The sequence below is a fragment of the Rana temporaria genome, chromosome 2, assembly GCF_905171775.1.
Source record: "Rana temporaria chromosome 2, aRanTem1.1, whole genome shotgun sequence".
NCBI classification, from domain to species: Eukaryota; Metazoa; Chordata; class Amphibia; order Anura; family Ranidae; genus Rana; species Rana temporaria.
Window position 1 is genome coordinate 350,326,827 of NC_053490.1, and position 17,597 is coordinate 350,344,423.

The 17,597-nt window shown below is 47.0% G+C and overlaps 1 protein-coding gene across 1 annotated transcript in view; it reads left to right on the plus strand.

Annotated features, from left to right (window-relative positions):
- PLEKHA6 (pleckstrin homology domain containing A6) overlaps nt 1-17,597 on the plus strand; it is a 1,721,986-nt gene that overhangs the window by 1,679,091 nt on the left and 25,298 nt on the right. The window contains exon 23 of the mRNA XM_040339540.1: nt 919-1,075. Coding sequence (XP_040195474.1) covers nt 919-1,067 — 149 coding nt within the window. The 3' untranslated portion in view covers nt 1,068-1,075. The remainder of the gene's footprint in view (nt 1-918; nt 1,076-17,597) is intronic.

The window sequence follows — 17,597 nt, forward strand, 5'->3', positions numbered from 1 at the left end:
TCTCCCATACAGAAAGATGATATATGTGCACAGGGGGCGACCACAAAAGTTTTCCAGTGTGTGGGACAGATGGCTGGAGGACGGCGAGACATGCACGGTCTAGGTTGACATTTGAACATGTTTTTTGATATAGGGGAGAGGGGGGGAGGGCGTCAGAACGCCTTAATGCAGGGGTTGATGTGTTCAGATGGATGTGAACGTGTGGGTGGGAAACAGATTGCTGGTATCTATTATGTTCAGCTCAAATGTGTACTGTTGACTGTATGGGCGATGTTGGTCCACAAATGGTTTTATGTATTCTTTTACTTTTGAAATGCATGTATTTATGCTGTTTTCTTTTGCATCACAATAAACTTGTTTTTTTCTGGTAAAAAAAAAAAAATTGAAAGTTTAAAAAAACTTTGTTGTAATTTATTCCAAGGAATCCATGGAAGGAATCTCAGATATAGTGGGGAGGAAATCTCCTCTAGGTTGACCCAATCCTTCCGTTTCTTGTGGCAATTCCAATCCAGGATTCTGGCCAAATGTGTCCCATAGTGATATAGTTTAAAGTCAGGAAGACCTATACCCCTCCACTTTAAGTTTTGCAAGGGTGTCAAGCTTTATACGTGGTTTTTGCCCCTTCCATTTTTCAGTGACTCTTTAATAATATTAAAACTTTGTAATAAAAGCAGGTACCATGGCATTCAATTATGCATTCAGAATTGCATAGGTAGACCAGGTATTTGACACTGAGTGCAATATGTGTTTAACTAGAGCCTTACATTTCTGAAATGTTGACATCTTATTCTGGGGGGAGGAGAGTTCTGTGGTTGAATTGTGTAAGATGCTGATTTCCATTGCTTAATTTTTCTGTCATAAGCATAAAAACACCTTTCATGATTCCTGCATTATCTAATTTTAATTTTCTGTTTCCAGCTCTATGCTCCACCCCAAGTCCCCCTACGTCTCCCACCTCCCCAGCTCCACAGATTATCCCCTTCTCTTCTGGACACTCAGCTCTAGGTGGAGACAACAACAGCAGTGACAGCGCTGGGGAATATGGGACGAACATCATGTGTGTCTGAGTCAAAGTGTAAGATTTTGCTTCCCCTTTGATAAAAAAAATAAATAAAGAATAAAAATTGTCATAGCAGTATATAATTTGAAGGAGAATAACAAAAAATAACTTTATTAAATATATATGTAAATTAGACAAATGTATGTTTAAAAGTGAACTTTTCCCTTAGTATGATGCCCTGCTTGTACATACCTCCCAACTTTCTAAAATGGGAATGAGGGACTCCTCAAAAGGGAAAGTATGTAGGCATAAGACACCACTCCTGTCATGCCCCCTTAAAGGAAAATTGTACAAAAAAAATGATTTGTTAAACCCACAAGTGCTTTTTATTACCACTGCTATTCCTTTATATTGGCTTTTGGAATTTACAAATGCAGCAATTTAGAAATTGGATGAAAGGTTTAACGCTGGGAAGCACTTTTCAAGAGATAAATAGTGTATTATATTTACAAATGTATAGATCATACCAAAATGAGGGACAAGTGAGGAGGAAGGAGGGACAGATGGACTTTGTTCCAAATCAGGGACAGTGCCTCACAATCAGGGACAGTTGGGAGGTATGCTTGTATGTTATTTATATACATAAATTAAATGCATTTTGTTGATTTTCACAGTCAATTTCTTGTGAAATTCAGATTTAAGGACAATTGCAAAAAAATACCAATGTTTTGAGTGATAAAGATTTATCACTCCAAGCTAAACCACCCCACTCTCTTCAGATCCAAACTTGCCTCGTTCCAGCTGCCTCCAGTGCTTGTTTAAATCATTCTCACAAAGCTTCTGTGCACTGACCACGTCTGTGCAGGTAGCTCACCATAGACATCCTAGGCATCTCTGACTTTTTAACATGATCCCATAAATGGACGTTGAATGGTCAAGGAAAGTATGCATAGGGAGTGGGAGAAATGTGTTTAGATTTCTTTAGTATTAAAATACATGAGAAAAAAAACATTTTATAAACAATTATGAAGGGCTTTACTTACATGTGTTGGAGGTTATGTTTGCATACATTTCTACCGAACCTCATGTGCAAGGTCAGATAACTTCCTATCAAATAAGTGGCACATACCTGATTATCTGCTGAAAATATTATATTACTAAGTTTAGACTGGTCTTAGCTTTTGTGGGAACAATTTCAGATCTATAAAACAGAAAGGAGAAATATGCATTGTTTAAAAATTGGCAGGTGTCCTCAAAAGCTCAAATAGTCAAAAATACAGCTTAGCCAGTAAAGATGGACCAAACACCCCCTGGCTTGGTTCACGCCAGAACTTTTAATCATCGCAAAAGTTTGGAGCCGAACAAAGAACCCCATTGAAGTCTTTGGGACTCGAACTGGAAAAATCAAAAGTGCCCATTTTGAAGGCTTATATGCAAGCTTGTAAAAGTTTGTAAAAAATATAATTTTTAACCACTTGCTTACTAAGCACTTAAACCCCCTTCCGGCCCAGACCAATTTTTAGCTTTCAGCGCTGTCACACTTTGAATGACAATTGCACAGTCATGCAACACTGTACCCAAATTATTTTTTTTATATTTTTTTCCCACAAATAAGCTTTCTTTTGGTGGTATTTATTAACTGCTGTTTTTTTATTTTTTGTTAAAAAAACAAACGACCAAAAATTTTGAAATAAACAAACAAACAAACCCGTTTTATATTTTGTTATACAATTTTGCAAACAGGTAATTTTTCTCCTGCATTGATGCACGCTGATAAGGTGGCACTGATGGACACAAATAGGTGGCACTATAGCTATACCTTGTATAGCTATAGCGCAGACACAAGGAGGGTAAATGAGCACTGATAAAAATTTTAAATTCCTAAATATAGTGCCTAGTAGGGATGAGCTTCGTGTTCGAGTCGAACGTATGTTCGACTCGAACATCGTATGTTCGATCGTTCGTCGAAATACGAACAAAACGGGTCGTTCGTGCCAAATTTGAGTGACCTGCCACGGCCCATAATTCATTGCGGCATTGCTTGCTTATGATTGGCCAAGCATGCTCTATGACCCGCATGCTTGTCCAATCACAGCGCCGTCAGTACAGAGAGCCGTAATTGGCCAATTATGGCTCAGGGCTTTAGCACACGCCCCACACTATAAAAGGCCGCCTGCAGGGCGGCCTCGTGTAGTGTGTACCGGCGCTTGTTCCAGAGCAGACAGAGAGAGCGAGAGATTGTCTTTTTTTCCAGCTAAATAGAGCAGGCAGGCTAGTCAGTTAAATTTACAGTGTGTAGAGGATATATATACATCCCAGGTGTTGTACATATATTTATACACTGTATAGTTTAGTTAGATTAGTTCTTCCTAATTTGTCAGGCAGTTGATTGTGCTAGCTGCAGTGTTCTCACTCACGTGTTGTATTACCGTGTGCTCAGTGCACCTAAACCCACTTGGTGTATACTGTGTGCTCATTACTTTGCACCTAAACATACTTGGTGTACTGTATAATGCAAGTGTGCTCATTACTTTGCACCTAAACCCACTTGGTATATACTGCAAGTGTGCTCATTACTTTGCACCTAAACCCACTTGGTGTATAGTGCAAGTGTGCTCATTACTTTGCACCTAAACCCACTTGGTGTATACTGAAAGTGTGCTCATTACTTTGCACCTAAACCCACTTGGTGTATAGTGCAAGTGTGCTCATTACTTTGCACCTAAACCCACTTGGTGTATACTGCAAGTGTGCTCATTACTTTGCACCTAAACCCACTTGGTGTATAGTGCAAGTGTGCTCATTACTTTTCACCTAAAACCACTTGGTGTATACTGCAAGTGTGCTCATTACTTTGCACCTAAACCCATTTGGTGTATAGTGCAAGTGTACTCATTACTTTGCACCTAAACATACTTGGGGGTAGATTCAGGTAGGACTTACGCCGATGTATCTCGAGATACGCCGCGTAAGTGTAAATATGCGCCATCGTATCTATGCGCCGTGCCCACAGAACTAGATACACCTGAAAATAGGCTTCTCCCGACCGACGTAACCTTTCTCCGCCGGCGGAGCACGGGCGTATATTTACGCCGAACGTATCTGACGCACCCATTGATTTTGTATGCAAATATGCAAATTAGGGAGATACTTCGATTCACGAACATACGTGCGACCGGCGCAGGCTACACGCGGTGCGCGTAAGTTGTACGCCTGGCCTAAAGTTACCCCTCATAAAGCAGGGGTAACTTTGCACCGGACTTGCTTAAGTCAGCTGGAGAGCAGCTTCAGCAGCACCATTACGGATGAGCTGAGCAACCCCACTTGCAGGACAACACATGGCAGCCATGGTCCTAGCACTACTAATGGGTCCACGGAGGGCACGGAGGAGGGCACGGGAGAGGATATACCGAACGCGCATGAACGTCTTTGGCATGGGGGAATCTGAGGTGTATCGCATCTTCAGATTCAGCCCTGAAGCCATCCAGGAAATAGACACAACCTTGCATGATGGGGGCCACTGATTGCACACATGTGGCACTACGGCCCCCCAGTGACACAGAGCACATATACCGCAATCGGAAGCATCAACGTACAGGTGATAGCTAAAGCCCAATGCCTCATATGGCACGTCCGCGCCAAACACCCAGGGTCCAGCCACGACAGCTACATATACCGTCAAAGCACCATCCCAACAGAATTTGAACAGAACGTGTATGGGAACAGCTGGCTGGCTGGTTGGTGAGTGACATGGGTGTCAAGCATGACTGTCCGCCCCCATGATGCAGACATCACGAGGGGCACATGCACGGCTAACATCCTCCTGTCTTTTCCCTTCCAGGTGACGCGGCATATGCACTTGAGCCCCATCTCATGACTCCATTCCGGGATCCAGAAACCAGAGGAGAGCAAAAATACAATGATGCACACACACGTACCCGTGCAGTGGTGGAACGCACCTTTGGCCTCCTGAAGTCCGTTTCCGATGCCTGGAAAAGTCTGGGGGGACCCTGTTGTATTCCCCAAACTTCGTGTGCCAGATCATCGGTGCATGTTGCATTCTGCACAACTACGCCATGAGAAAGGGCCTGGAGATTGACCTACGTGATGACCTGACCCCCGAACCACACAGTCCCCCCCTAACCCAGGCTACCCCGTCTCTTGAGGGTACAGCAGTCAGGAGATGCCTCGTGGCAGGCATGTTTGCACGTTAAACACACACATTCATCATGGCACAAGGAGAATGCATGCATGCACACCACTGTGGTCCCTAGCACACACACCCCACATCCACATCACATTGGATTAGCCCAAGTCCTCCAAGCAGGACTTGCGAGCAGCAACGTCACGTCAAAGCTCCAATTATGTTGCTGACCATTCATACCACATTCACACGACCGAGGGTGACACCCCTTTGCCGGCAGGAGTGTCACCCCCCCACATTCACACACCAGTAACACTGTAGCCTGCACTACTGACCGTGTGCAGTATTAAAATAAAACAAAACGCTCCTCAGCGGAGATAAAAAAATAAATAAACTACTCACCAGAGATAAAAAATAAATGAAACTCCTCACCGGAGATAAAAAATAAATAAAACTCCTCACCGGAGATAACAAAAAAATATATATAATCAATTGCCCCGTCGTGGGCTCTGCCTGGTGCCCCGTCTTTGCCTCCTCAGTTGCCTGGGGGCAACTTCAGGTGGGGCATCATCTGGAGACTCCTCCTCACGTCTCCCACTCCTGGCAGGTTCTGGCTGCCTGCCCTCCAACGCCACCGCTATGCGGGTGAGCACCGCGGTGGTCTCGGCGTGCATCCGCAGCTGGGTGTTGTTGACGTTTTGTTGTCGCCTCAGGTGCCTCACCTCTGCCGTATTGGCCTTAACAGCCACTTTGAGGCTCTTGACCTCAGCCACCAGGCGGGAGGACGACGCCTGCAGATCCCCAACACAGGTTGCCACTGCTGCATAATTGGCGCTGATATCCCCCAAAGACTCAGCGATCGGGGTTGAGGAGGCCAGGCTGTCTGCGACCCGCTTAATGTCCCGTGCAACAGCCCCCACATGCTGGGTCTGGCGGGCCTGATCCCTCGCAAGGGTTTCCTGGATGGCCTCTGGAACCCCTTGCGTTTTTTTAGTGGCCTTCCTGGGGGCAGGAGAGGCTTGGGGCTGTGCATATGGGTGTTATACCTGAAGGGTTTCACATGTACTGGCACTTTAAGGCTGGCTCCACCCAGCAGTGATGACAAGGGTCAAGGGGTATAGTAGCCATCTTAGAGAGACCACATGTAAGAAGCAGAGATATGTAATGTCCTGAGATGCATGTTGCAGTGTACAGGCTGTACTGAATAAACATCCATTGTTCCAGCCCAGAGTCTTGTGTCCCTCACAACACAGAGGATATAACAGTGGCGACGAGGATGGGATCTACAAAGTGTCTATCAGTCTGAGAGACAAAGACATTGTGGATTGTCACCTGGATAAAAGCAATCACAGATCCCAGCAGGAAAATGTCATTAATCGGGACATTAAGTGAGTTTGATGGAGAACAGACATCCTGGAGTTCCTGGGTTGAGAGACTGGAACAGTATTTCAGTGCAAATGACATCCCAGACAACAGGCAAGTAGCAGTGTTTCTGACAGTGGTTGGGGCCAAGACATATGACACTCTGAGGGATCTGCTTTCCCCTGTAAAACCAGCAGCTAAGACATTGGCAGAGCTGCTGACACTGCTAGAGGATCACTTCCAGCCTAAACCATTAGAAATTGCAGAAAGATTTCGCTTCTATCAGAGGCAGCAGCAGACAGGGGAAGAGATTAAAGCTTATGTGCTCGCCCTTCGCAGACTAGCCTCTACCTGTTCTTTTGGGGACTACCTACCTACTGCACTGAGAGATAAGTTTGTTATGGGACTGAATTGTGAGTCAACACAAAAGAGACTGTTAACAGAGAAAGACCTTACTCTTACAAAGGCAATTGAGATAGCTTCAGTGATGGAAATGGCTGTGAAAGATACAGAGGAATTGAACCCCCAGAGCAGAAGGGAAGAGGTGAAGCAGGAAGTTTTCAGAACAGTAGTCAAGCCAACTGTCGCAAACTGGAAATACAGACCCCCACCAAGCCGGGAGTCAGCTTGCTACCATTGTGGGAATACAGACCATGACCACAAAGTCTGCCGGTTTAAGGATCAGACCTGTCATAATTGCGGTAGGACCGGCCATCTGAAACGAGTTTGCCGTAGCAAGAAGGTGCGAGATAAACAACCTCTGAACCCCAAGACTAAGACATATATGGTGGGAAGATATACATCATCATCTGAGTCAGAGGATGAGGAAATGCTCCACAGATTAGACATACATCATATGCATTCAGCACCCTCCGCAATGACTGTAGATGTAACCGTTGAGGGAAAGAAACTCAGGATGGATGTAGACACAGGAGCAGCAGTTTCAGTTATCACCCAGAAACAATGGAGACAACTTCAGACCCGAAAAACTGTCTGCCCAACACCAATCAAACTGCAGACATACTCAAAGCAGATACTCCACCCACTGGGTTACGCAAAAGTAAAGGTTTTGTACAAGGGTCAGACAAAGAGACTGCCATTATATATCCTAGAAAATGGGGGACCCCCTCTCTTTGGGAGAGACTGGATTGCTCACTTTGGTATGCCAGACATCGCCATAAGTCCCTGTAACACCGTTACCATTCCATTAGGAGATAATGAGGGATGGGTGGTGTCCCTGAAGCAGCAGTTCCCAAAGATTTTTGATGACCAGTTGGGAAAAATAAAGCATGACTGTGTGAGACTCAAGCTGAAACCCAACGCTCAGCCTAAGTTCTTCAAAGCTCGGACAGTACCTTTCGCACTCCGAGCAGATTTTGGCGGACATTCCTTTCACTCAGTGCCTGCTAGATGACATGCTCATTACAGGACGGACCGACCAGGAACACAAGCAGAATGTGGAGCTTGTGTTGGCGAGACTCCAAGAACAGGGTCTGAAAGTGAACTTAGCAAAATGCCAATTCATGGTGCCTAAATTGGAGTTTTGTGGCCACCTTGTGGATGCAGAAGGTATACACACCACGGAAGCCAAGGTTGATGCTTTAGTCAAAGCTCCAGCCCCAACCAACGTCCAGCAGCTGCGATCATACCTTGGCTTGCTGAACTATTACCACAAATTCCTGCCAGATCTGGCACACACCTTGTTTCCGTTGAACAAGCTTTTGGAGAAACACTCCAGATGGGACTGGTCGGCTGCATGCCAACGTGCTTTTGAAGTTTCTAAGCGGAAGCTGTTGGCGTCACGCATGCTCGTGCACTATGACCTCCAGAAGCCTCTCACCTTGGCTTGTGATGCCTCACCCTATGGTCTGGGGGCGGTACTATCTCACATCTTATCAGATGGGTCAGAAAAACCAGTGGCATTTGCCTCCAGGTCTTTGACAAAAGCAGAAAGCAATTACTCACACATTGACAAAGAGGCTCTTGCGCTGATATGGGCAATTAAGAAGTTTCATCTTTACCTGTATGGTAGGGAATTCACCATACTGACGGACCATAAACCACTGCTTCAGATCTTTAGCCCTGACAAAGGCATCTCCCAGACTACTGCGGCCCGCCTCCAACGCTATGCCCTATTCTTGGGGGCATACAGCTACAAAATTCAGTATCGTGGTCATGATGCCAATGCTAATGCGGACGCTATGTCCCGACTGACAGGGAGGTCCATGGACTCTTCTCCACCGGTCAAGAGTTGTCGTTACACCAGCCTGTCCTTCTTGTCTTCTGGGGAGATAGCAGCCCATACAAACAAGGATACCTTTTTGAAAACCATACTCTCCTGGGTACGTTCCGGTTGGCCTGCAACTGTCACACAGGAGTATGAACCTTATTTCCGTAGGCGTATGGAATTAACTGTGGCTGGCAACTGTGTTTTGTGGGGAGACCGAGTGATCATTCCACAGACCCTCCGGAGACACATTCTGGACTTGCTACATACTGGTCATCCCGGGAGCACACGTATGAAAGAAAAGGCCAGAGGCTATGTGTGGTGGCCAAACCTAGACTCAGATATCACAACATATGTGAATGCTTGTGCTGGATGTGCACAAACGGCAAGAGACCCTCCTCAAGGGTGCGTCCAGCCCTGGACTTGGCCCACGGTTCCTTGGTTTCGCCTACACTTGGACTTTGCAGGCCCGATCAGAGGACACACCTTCTTGATCATAGTGGACGCCCATTCAAAGTGGCCTGAGGTCATTCCTGTTACTCAGCCAACGACTAAGGCAACGGTTTCCATACTGTTACATCTCGCTGCTACGTTTGGATACCCCAGGGAAATTGTCACAGACAACGGTGCACAATTCACCAGTCAGGAGTTTCAGCGTTTCCTGACTGCCCACAACATCAAGCACAAGTTGACCGCACCTTACCACCCGGCTACAAATGGTCAAGCAGAGCGGTTTGTGCAGACTTTTAAACGCTATTTCAAAGCTACAGTGGCTGCAAGTAAACAACAGTCCCTGTCACCCCAGCAGCTGGACTCCTTCCTTTCTGCTTACAGAAACACACCACATGCAACCACTGGGAAAACTCCAGCAGAACTCCTTCTGGGGCGGCAGCCATGGACTGTTTTGGATATGCTCCGCCCTCAAACAGTCCAGGAACATGTACTACAGTCCCAAGACCAGATGGTCCAACACAATGAGCTCCCCCGATTCACAGCCCAACAAAAGGTATGGGCCCGATCTTATGGGGCTTCCAACACCCGTTGGCTTCCTGCTGTCATTGCAGAGACCTTGGGACCCAAGATGTACAAGGTACGCCTGGAAGATGGTTCCATTTGCAGACGTCATGCGGACCAACTGCGTCCTCGTTCTCAACTGCCCGAATCCCTGATGCTGGCTGAACCACCAGTGTCTCAAGGATCTGCTCCCAGCGAATCAGGATGCACAGAGACTGATGATTGCGGGGACTCTGAACTTTTGAACTCAGCTCCAACAGAGCCCTCCAGCTCTGGTCCGGAGGTCTGTTTACCCTCTGAGCTGGGGGATCCCTTCTTGGCCCCGCCGGTACCCATTCCGGCCAGCCCTGTTTCCTCCGGTCCCGAATCCCTGGATGCCCGGCCTCAACGACACTGTCGCCCTCCTGACCGGTTTCAGTTGCAAGAGCGGTTACGAGACTTTCGACGGGGCCGACGCAAGTGATCCGATGACATATTAACCCAGCAACTGTTCCTGGAAGCTTGAAGTCCCGTAATTCTTCTGTGTTTGGAGGACTGTTATTGGACAGTTATCAGTTAATGTTTTGTGCCTGTTATTGTTTTGTTGTGTTTTTTTTTTTTTTTTTTTTTTTTTAGGGATGGATGGAAGGTGTTATACCTGAAGGGTTTCACATGTACTGGCACTTTAAGGCTGGCTCCACCCAGCAGTGATGACAAGGGTCAAGGGGTATAGTAGCCATCTTAGAGAGACCACATGTAAGAAGCAGAGATATGTAATGTCCTGAGATGCATGTTGCAGTGTACAGGCTGTACTGAATAAACATCCATTGTTCCAGCCCAGAGTCTTGTGTCCCTCACAACACAGAGGATATAACAATGGGGAGGCCCTAGAGGAGCTTCCCCTGATGGAGGAGGAGGGTTGGGAGGGTTCACTGATTGGGGAGGAGGGTTGAGAGGGTCCCATGATGGGGGAGGAGGGTTGAGAGGGTCCCATGATGGGGGAGGAGGGTTGAGAGGGTCCCATGATGGGTGAGGAGGGTTGAGAGGGTTCAGGGATGCTGAAAAATGGCATCCTCCAGGTCCCCGTGCTCCTCCTCTTTTCCTCCAGGGGACAGGTATGGGCACTCTCAACCCTGGATGGCGTGGGTCACCCTTCAGCCGACGACAGCCCAGCTCGCTCCTGCACATCTGTGGATGACACAAAACATTCACATGTTGGTGGACCCACACACTTGTCACATGTTCCCTTCCACCCCCTCACATGCTACACACCGTATAGGAGATAAAACACACTTACCTGTCCTCAAGGCCTGGTGTCCGGAGTCGTACCTCTCCATGCCCTCCACCTGCTCACGCTGCAGGCACTGTGCGATTAACTCGTCCTCCGGGTCAACCGCACAGTACAGGGTGGTCCTCCTCCTGTGCCCCTGGCATGACGTGCAATAGCACCCAGCTTTTCCCGGACCTTCCTTTTAAGATCATTGATCTTTTTTTGAATGTCTTGGGTGGTCCTGGTGGCATTGCCCACGGCACTGACCTCCAAGCTGAGCTGTGTCAAGATCTCCTTTTTACGGGCCTTACTTGTCTGGTGTGACGGTAGTAGAAGATATCCCCGTCAAGCATTCCCTTCTTCCCATAAAAGAAAATCACCCAATATTCCACGAGGAGGAATATTCCTGGGGTCGCCGAATAACCCACACATGAGCCAAAGCTTAATGCTGGAAGAGACACACTTTAATGGCAGCATGCTGCTAGTTATATACAGTTTACAAGCTAATCATCAATCAAAGAACAATGAAATCTCCACCCCTTTCTACACACTGGGCTCCCATACAGATTATAGGTAGACACTTTGGAGCCGACCCCGACAAGGCACATTTCTTTAGATAATGACATCAGTGAAGTTAATTACTACAACGAAGCATGAGCCAATTATCTAATCATTTAGCCTGACGATACAATACACATCTCTTAAGGGTAAACACAGGTCTTCTTCACACACAATAGATCAATTACCCTTTAGAATAGAGAGCTGGCTGGGGATGGTACATTAACATTTCAACAGTCTGTTAAGCAGAGGAATGAGTCACACATGAAATCACCTTTTACACCTAACACACACAGCATTAAAATAGCAGGGAGAGAATTTGACTGAAGCATATAGGCAATTGCATACAAGTCCTTCACAATGGCCCCCCTTTTTCTCCCTACTACGGCAACTCGGTTGGACCTTATCTGGTCCAGTAGGGTTGATGGGTTCAGAGCTTTTAGTCCGAGGTTAACTCCGTTTGGCGTGACAATCCATCGGCATTCCTGTTTTGCTTGCCTGGGCGATAATGAATCGTAAAGTCATAGGGCTGTAAGGCCAAGCTCCAGCGTATGCAAACGGGCGTTGTCCCCTGGAACCTGGTTAAGCCACACCAAGGGGTTGTGATCGGAGATGAGAGTGAAAGCCCGGCCATAAAGGTAAGGTGTGAGCTTTTTGAGTGCCCATACCAAGGCCAAACACTTTTTTTTTTTTTTTCAATGGTGGCGTAACTGACCTCCCTTGGCAACAGCTTCCGACTCAGGTATGCCACCGGGTCGTCAGATCACACGCCGGTCAGTCCCCAATTCTTTGTGCGATCTGCAGAGTCACCAGAAGTCAGTGTAAAGACGGTGGATGGGTCTGTGCGCCGCTGTCTAGGTGTCTCGCTATGGGAGGGGGGGGGTTGGATCAGTGCCCCATAGGGTCAGCCACCACCTGCTCCCTCCGCAGCCGCCGGTTCTCCTCTTTGAACTTCTCCAGCTCCATCTCCAGTTCATGGAGCCTGGGGGGGTTGGCCTGCTGTGACCTCAGGCGGTTGTTCTCCTCCATGCGGCTCATGCACTTCTCCAGCTCCATGTACTCACGGATCAGCTCCTGCTTGCTCATGTCCTGCAGGCTCTCGGCGGCGCGACTTTGTGCTCTGGTGGTTACTGCGTGGGCCTCTTGAGCGGTGGTAGAGGCGAACGCCGAAGGCAAGGGGGCCAATGTCGTTGCCCAAGATGACTTCAGAAGGTAAGTCTTTCATGACGCCCACATGAACATTGGCAGCTCCCGCACCCCAGTCCAGGTGTACCTGTGCAGTAGGAATACGGTATACTGCCCCCCCTGCCACTCTCACAGCAATTGATTTCCCCGGTTTCTCTGATGCATTAATAAGGTGTCTTTGTACCAACGTGATGGTCGCCCCACTGTCTCTTAATCCCCGGGCGGTTTTTCCGTTAACCATGACCAGCTGACAATGGTGTTTCCTGTTGTCCGTAATACCAGATTGTACCATGAGGGCTTCGTAAAGGGTGCCCAATGGTTCTTCTTGACCCAGCTCCTGGGGATCCCAAGCCGAGTCTACACAATGGGCTGCTGCTGGTGGGCGGTACCCAGGTCGAGACCAATGTGACCTGGTGTTGTCGTCCATGGGGCAATTCTGCTTGAAGTGACCCAGCTGTTTGCACCGGAAGCAGCGTTGTCCATTGTCCTCCCGGCGTGGATAGCGAGGGCTAGATGTCACCGGTCTGTTAGGAGGTTGGTATCTAGCGGCTGGTGGGTGTGAGGGCACCGTTGGTCGTGGAGGTTGTACCCGTGGTGTGACCTGGTTCGTCTTGCGAGTATCCGCATATTCATCCGCCAACTTAGCGGCCTCTGGTAGAGTCATGGGCCTGCGATCTCTCACCCATTCTTTGACATCCGTCTGGATGTGATTGTAAAATTGCTCCAGGAGCATTAGTTGCAAAATGTCCTCTGCGGTGGTGGCCTGGCTGCTGTTTACCCAGTTAGAGGCCGACAGGGATAACTGGCATGCCCATTCCACGTAAGAGTCTTTCGTGGTTTTGCGTGAGTCCCTGAACTTCTGTCGGTAGGACTCTGGGGTTACTGCATAACGAGCCAGGAGCACTTCTTTAACCCTGGCGTAGCTATGGATCTCCTGCTCTGGCACGGTCCGGAAAGCATCAGAAGCTTTACCTGACAGTTTGCCTGACAATATTGAAACCCACTCTCCTCTAGCTATTCGGTGCAGGTTACATTGTCGCTCAAAATCTGCCAGGTAGTTATCAATTTCAAAATCCTTTTTATCAAAAGCTTTAAAAGCGCTAAACGGAATCTTCCCTGTGTCTGCTGTGCTGTACTCACTGTTTGGAGAATGTGCGGCTGCTTGTTGGACTGCTGCCAGTTTTAACTGTAGCTCTGCGTCTCTTATTTGTTTAGCCTCCTTCGCTAACAGGTCCATCACTTTCAGCACCACATCCGCCGTTGGGTTCGGACCGAACCATGCTAGCTTCTCTCTCATTACTTTGTTGGCTGGCGATTCCTCCTCCTGAATCACTGGTGTCTCCATCTCTTGTACTGCTGGCGTTGCTGCAAGTTCTCCTGGTCTAGCTCCATTAATTCTGCTATGATGACCCGCTTGGTTTTGTTGCTAGCAATCCTTCCACGAACTTCCAGTAGTTCTTTCAGTGTATTTCTTTTAAGTCGGGTGTACCAGCCTTCCATTCACTGTTCCCAGTGTCTGCTTGGAATCCTGGTGTAAAGGAAAGTAGAAGGGAAAATCCCGCTGCTTCCAACCAGTTGTGACGGTAGTAGAAGATATCCCCGTCAAGCATTCCCTTTTTCCCATAAAAGAAAATCACCCAATATTCCACGAGGAGGAATATTCCTGGGGTCGCCAAATAACCCACACATGAGCCAAAACTTAATGCTGGAAGAGACACACTTTAATGGCAGCATGCTGCTAGTTATATACAGTTTACAAGCTAATCATCAATCAAAGAACAATGAACTCTCCACCCCCTTTCCACACATTGGGCTCCCATACAGATTATAGGTAGACACTTTGGAGCCGACCCCGACAAGGCACATTTCTTTAGATAATGACATCAGTGAAGTTAATTACTACAACGAAGCAACATGAGCCAATTATCTAATCATTTAGCCTGACGATACAATACACATCTCTTAAGGGTAAACACAGGTCTTCTTCACACACACAATAGATCAATTACCCTTTAGAATAGAGAGCTGGCTGGGGATGGTACATTAACATTTCAACAGTCTGTTAAGCAGAGGAATGAGTCACACATTAAATCACCTTTTACACCTAACACACACAACATTAAAATAGCAGGGAGAGAATTAGACTGAAGCATATAGGCAATTGCATACAAGTCCTTCACATCTGGTGACTGAGGGCACCATGGAGAAACTTGTCATTTTAAACTATGCCCGCAACAATAATTGCCCTCTCCTGTGGGCAATAGTTCCTCTTCCTCCGATCCTTCCTCTTCCTCTGGGTATTTGCACCAGCCGACATTGCCTCGGATGTACTTTTGCGCCGGACGGGCGCATGTCTGGGCGTATTTATAGGCTCAGCGTATCACAGGAAGTTGGGCCGGCGTAGTTGTGAGTCCGTTCAGGATACGCCGGGCGTATATCACTACTCTACGTTCCGACCATCATTTGCATAAAGTCACACCCACTTACACTTACGCCGGCTTGCGCCGACTAAATTAATTTACGCCGGCACAACGTTAGGAGCAAGTGCATTGTGAATACTGTACTTGCCTCTCTGATATACGTCGGCGTATCGCAAATAAGATGCGCTACGCCGGTATAAAGATGCACCAATCTACCCAAATCTACCCCTTGGTGTATAGTGCAAGTGTGCTCATTACTTTGCACCTAAACCCACTTGGTGTATACTGCAAGAGTGCTCATTACTTTGCACCTAAACCCACTTGGTGTATAGTGCAAGTGTGCTCATTACGTTGCACCTAAACCCACTTGGTGTATACTGCAATTGTGCTCATTACTTTGCACCTAAACCCACTTGGCGTATAGTGCAAGTGTGCTCATAGTGGTTGGATCTATATGCTGTTACCTTACAGCAGTAAGGTAAGGGGACATCCTTACTTACCCTAAAAGGATCACTGGATACCCATTTTCCTCTCACTCCATATTGCGGACCTACACTTGCACTTTTGCTTTCTTGGACTTTTGAAATTTTACTTATATTTTTTGCTAATATTTTTCAAACTCTGTTGATGGACTGTTTATCACCAGTATAGGAGTGTCACTTAGCACAGTTACCTGGAATTTCTTTGCACCATTACTTATAGTGTATTTCATCACATTAAGAGGAACCTGTGTAGTTATATGATTTGCACCATTACTGTTATTGTTCACTGATCATTTATATTTATTTTTATGCTGATGCCATTTGGGCTATATTGCTCCTCATTTCAATTACACCTACTTTCATTCCCCTCCCCCACCTGTTTATTCACTTATCCATTCACCACTGATTAGCGCAGCACTACCCTCCCCATTTTCAAGTGTGCTCATTACTTTGCACCTAAACCCACTTGGTGTATACTGCAAGTGTGCTCATTACTTTGCATCTAAACCCACTTGGTGTATAGTGCAAGTGTGCTCATTAGTTTGCACCTAAACCCACTTGGTGTATACTGCAAGTGTGCTCATTACATTGCACCTAAACCCACTTGGTGTATAGTGCAAGTTTGCTCATTACTTTGCACCTAAACATACTTGGGGCCAGATTCTGGTACATCTGGTGTATCTCCGCGGCGGCGTAACGTATGTCATTTACATGCAAGTGTAAGCATTTAAATTAAGCGCGTTCCCGCACCGAACGTACTGCGCATGCGTTGTCCGTAAAATATCCCAGGGTGCATTGCTCCAAATGACGTCGCAAGGACGTCATTGGTTTCGACGTGAACGTAAATGGCGTCCAGCCCCATTCACAGGCGACTTATGCAAACTACATAAACTTATAAATTTTGACGCTGGAACGACGGCCATACTTAACATTGGTTGCGCCTCATATAGCCGGGGCAACTTTACGCCGGGACAAGCCTAACGTAAACGTTGTAACTTTACTGTGTCGGCCGCGCGTACGTTCGGGAATTCGCGTATCTAGCTAATTTGCATACTCGACGGGTAAAACGACGGACGCGCCACCTAGCGGACAAAAAAAAATTGCATTTAAGATCCGACGGCGTAAGAGACTTACGCCTGTCGGATCTAATGGATATCTATGCGTTACTGATTCTAAGAATCAGTCGCATAGATACGACGGCCCAGATTAGGACTTACGACGGCATACATGGCGCTGCGCCGTCGTAAGCCCTTTGAGAATCTGGGCCTTTGGTGTATAGTGCAAGTGTGCTCATTACTTTGCACCTAAACCCACTTGGTGTATACTGCAAGTGTTCTCATTACTTTGCACCTAAACCCACTTGGTGTATAGTGCAAGTGTGCTCATTACTTTCCCCCTCAACCCACTTGGTGTATAGTGCAAGTGTGCTCATTACTTTGCACCTAAACCCACTTGGTGTATTGTGCAAGTTTGCTCATTACTTTTCACCTAAACCCACTTGGTGTATACTGCAAGTGTGCTCATTACTTTTCACTTAAACCCACTTGGTGTATACTGCAAGTGTGCTCATTACTTTCCCCCTCAACCCACTTGGTGTATAGTGCAAGTGTGCTCATTACTTTGCACCTAAACCCACTTGGTGTATTGTGCAAGTTTGCTCATTACTTTTCACCTAAACCCACTTGGTGTATACTGCAAGTGTGCTCATTACTTTTCACTTAAACCCACTTGGTGTATACTGCAAGTGTGCTCATTACTTTGCACCTAAACCCACTTGGTGTATACTGCAAGTGTGCTCATTACTTTGCACCTAAACCCACTTGGTGTATAGTGCAAGTTTACTCATTACTTTTCACCTAAACCCACTTGGTGTGTACTGCACGTGTCCTCTGCAGTTTGCACCTAAAGCTACGAGGTGTGTGTACTGACTTTGTCCTCAGGCCATTATAATGTCTG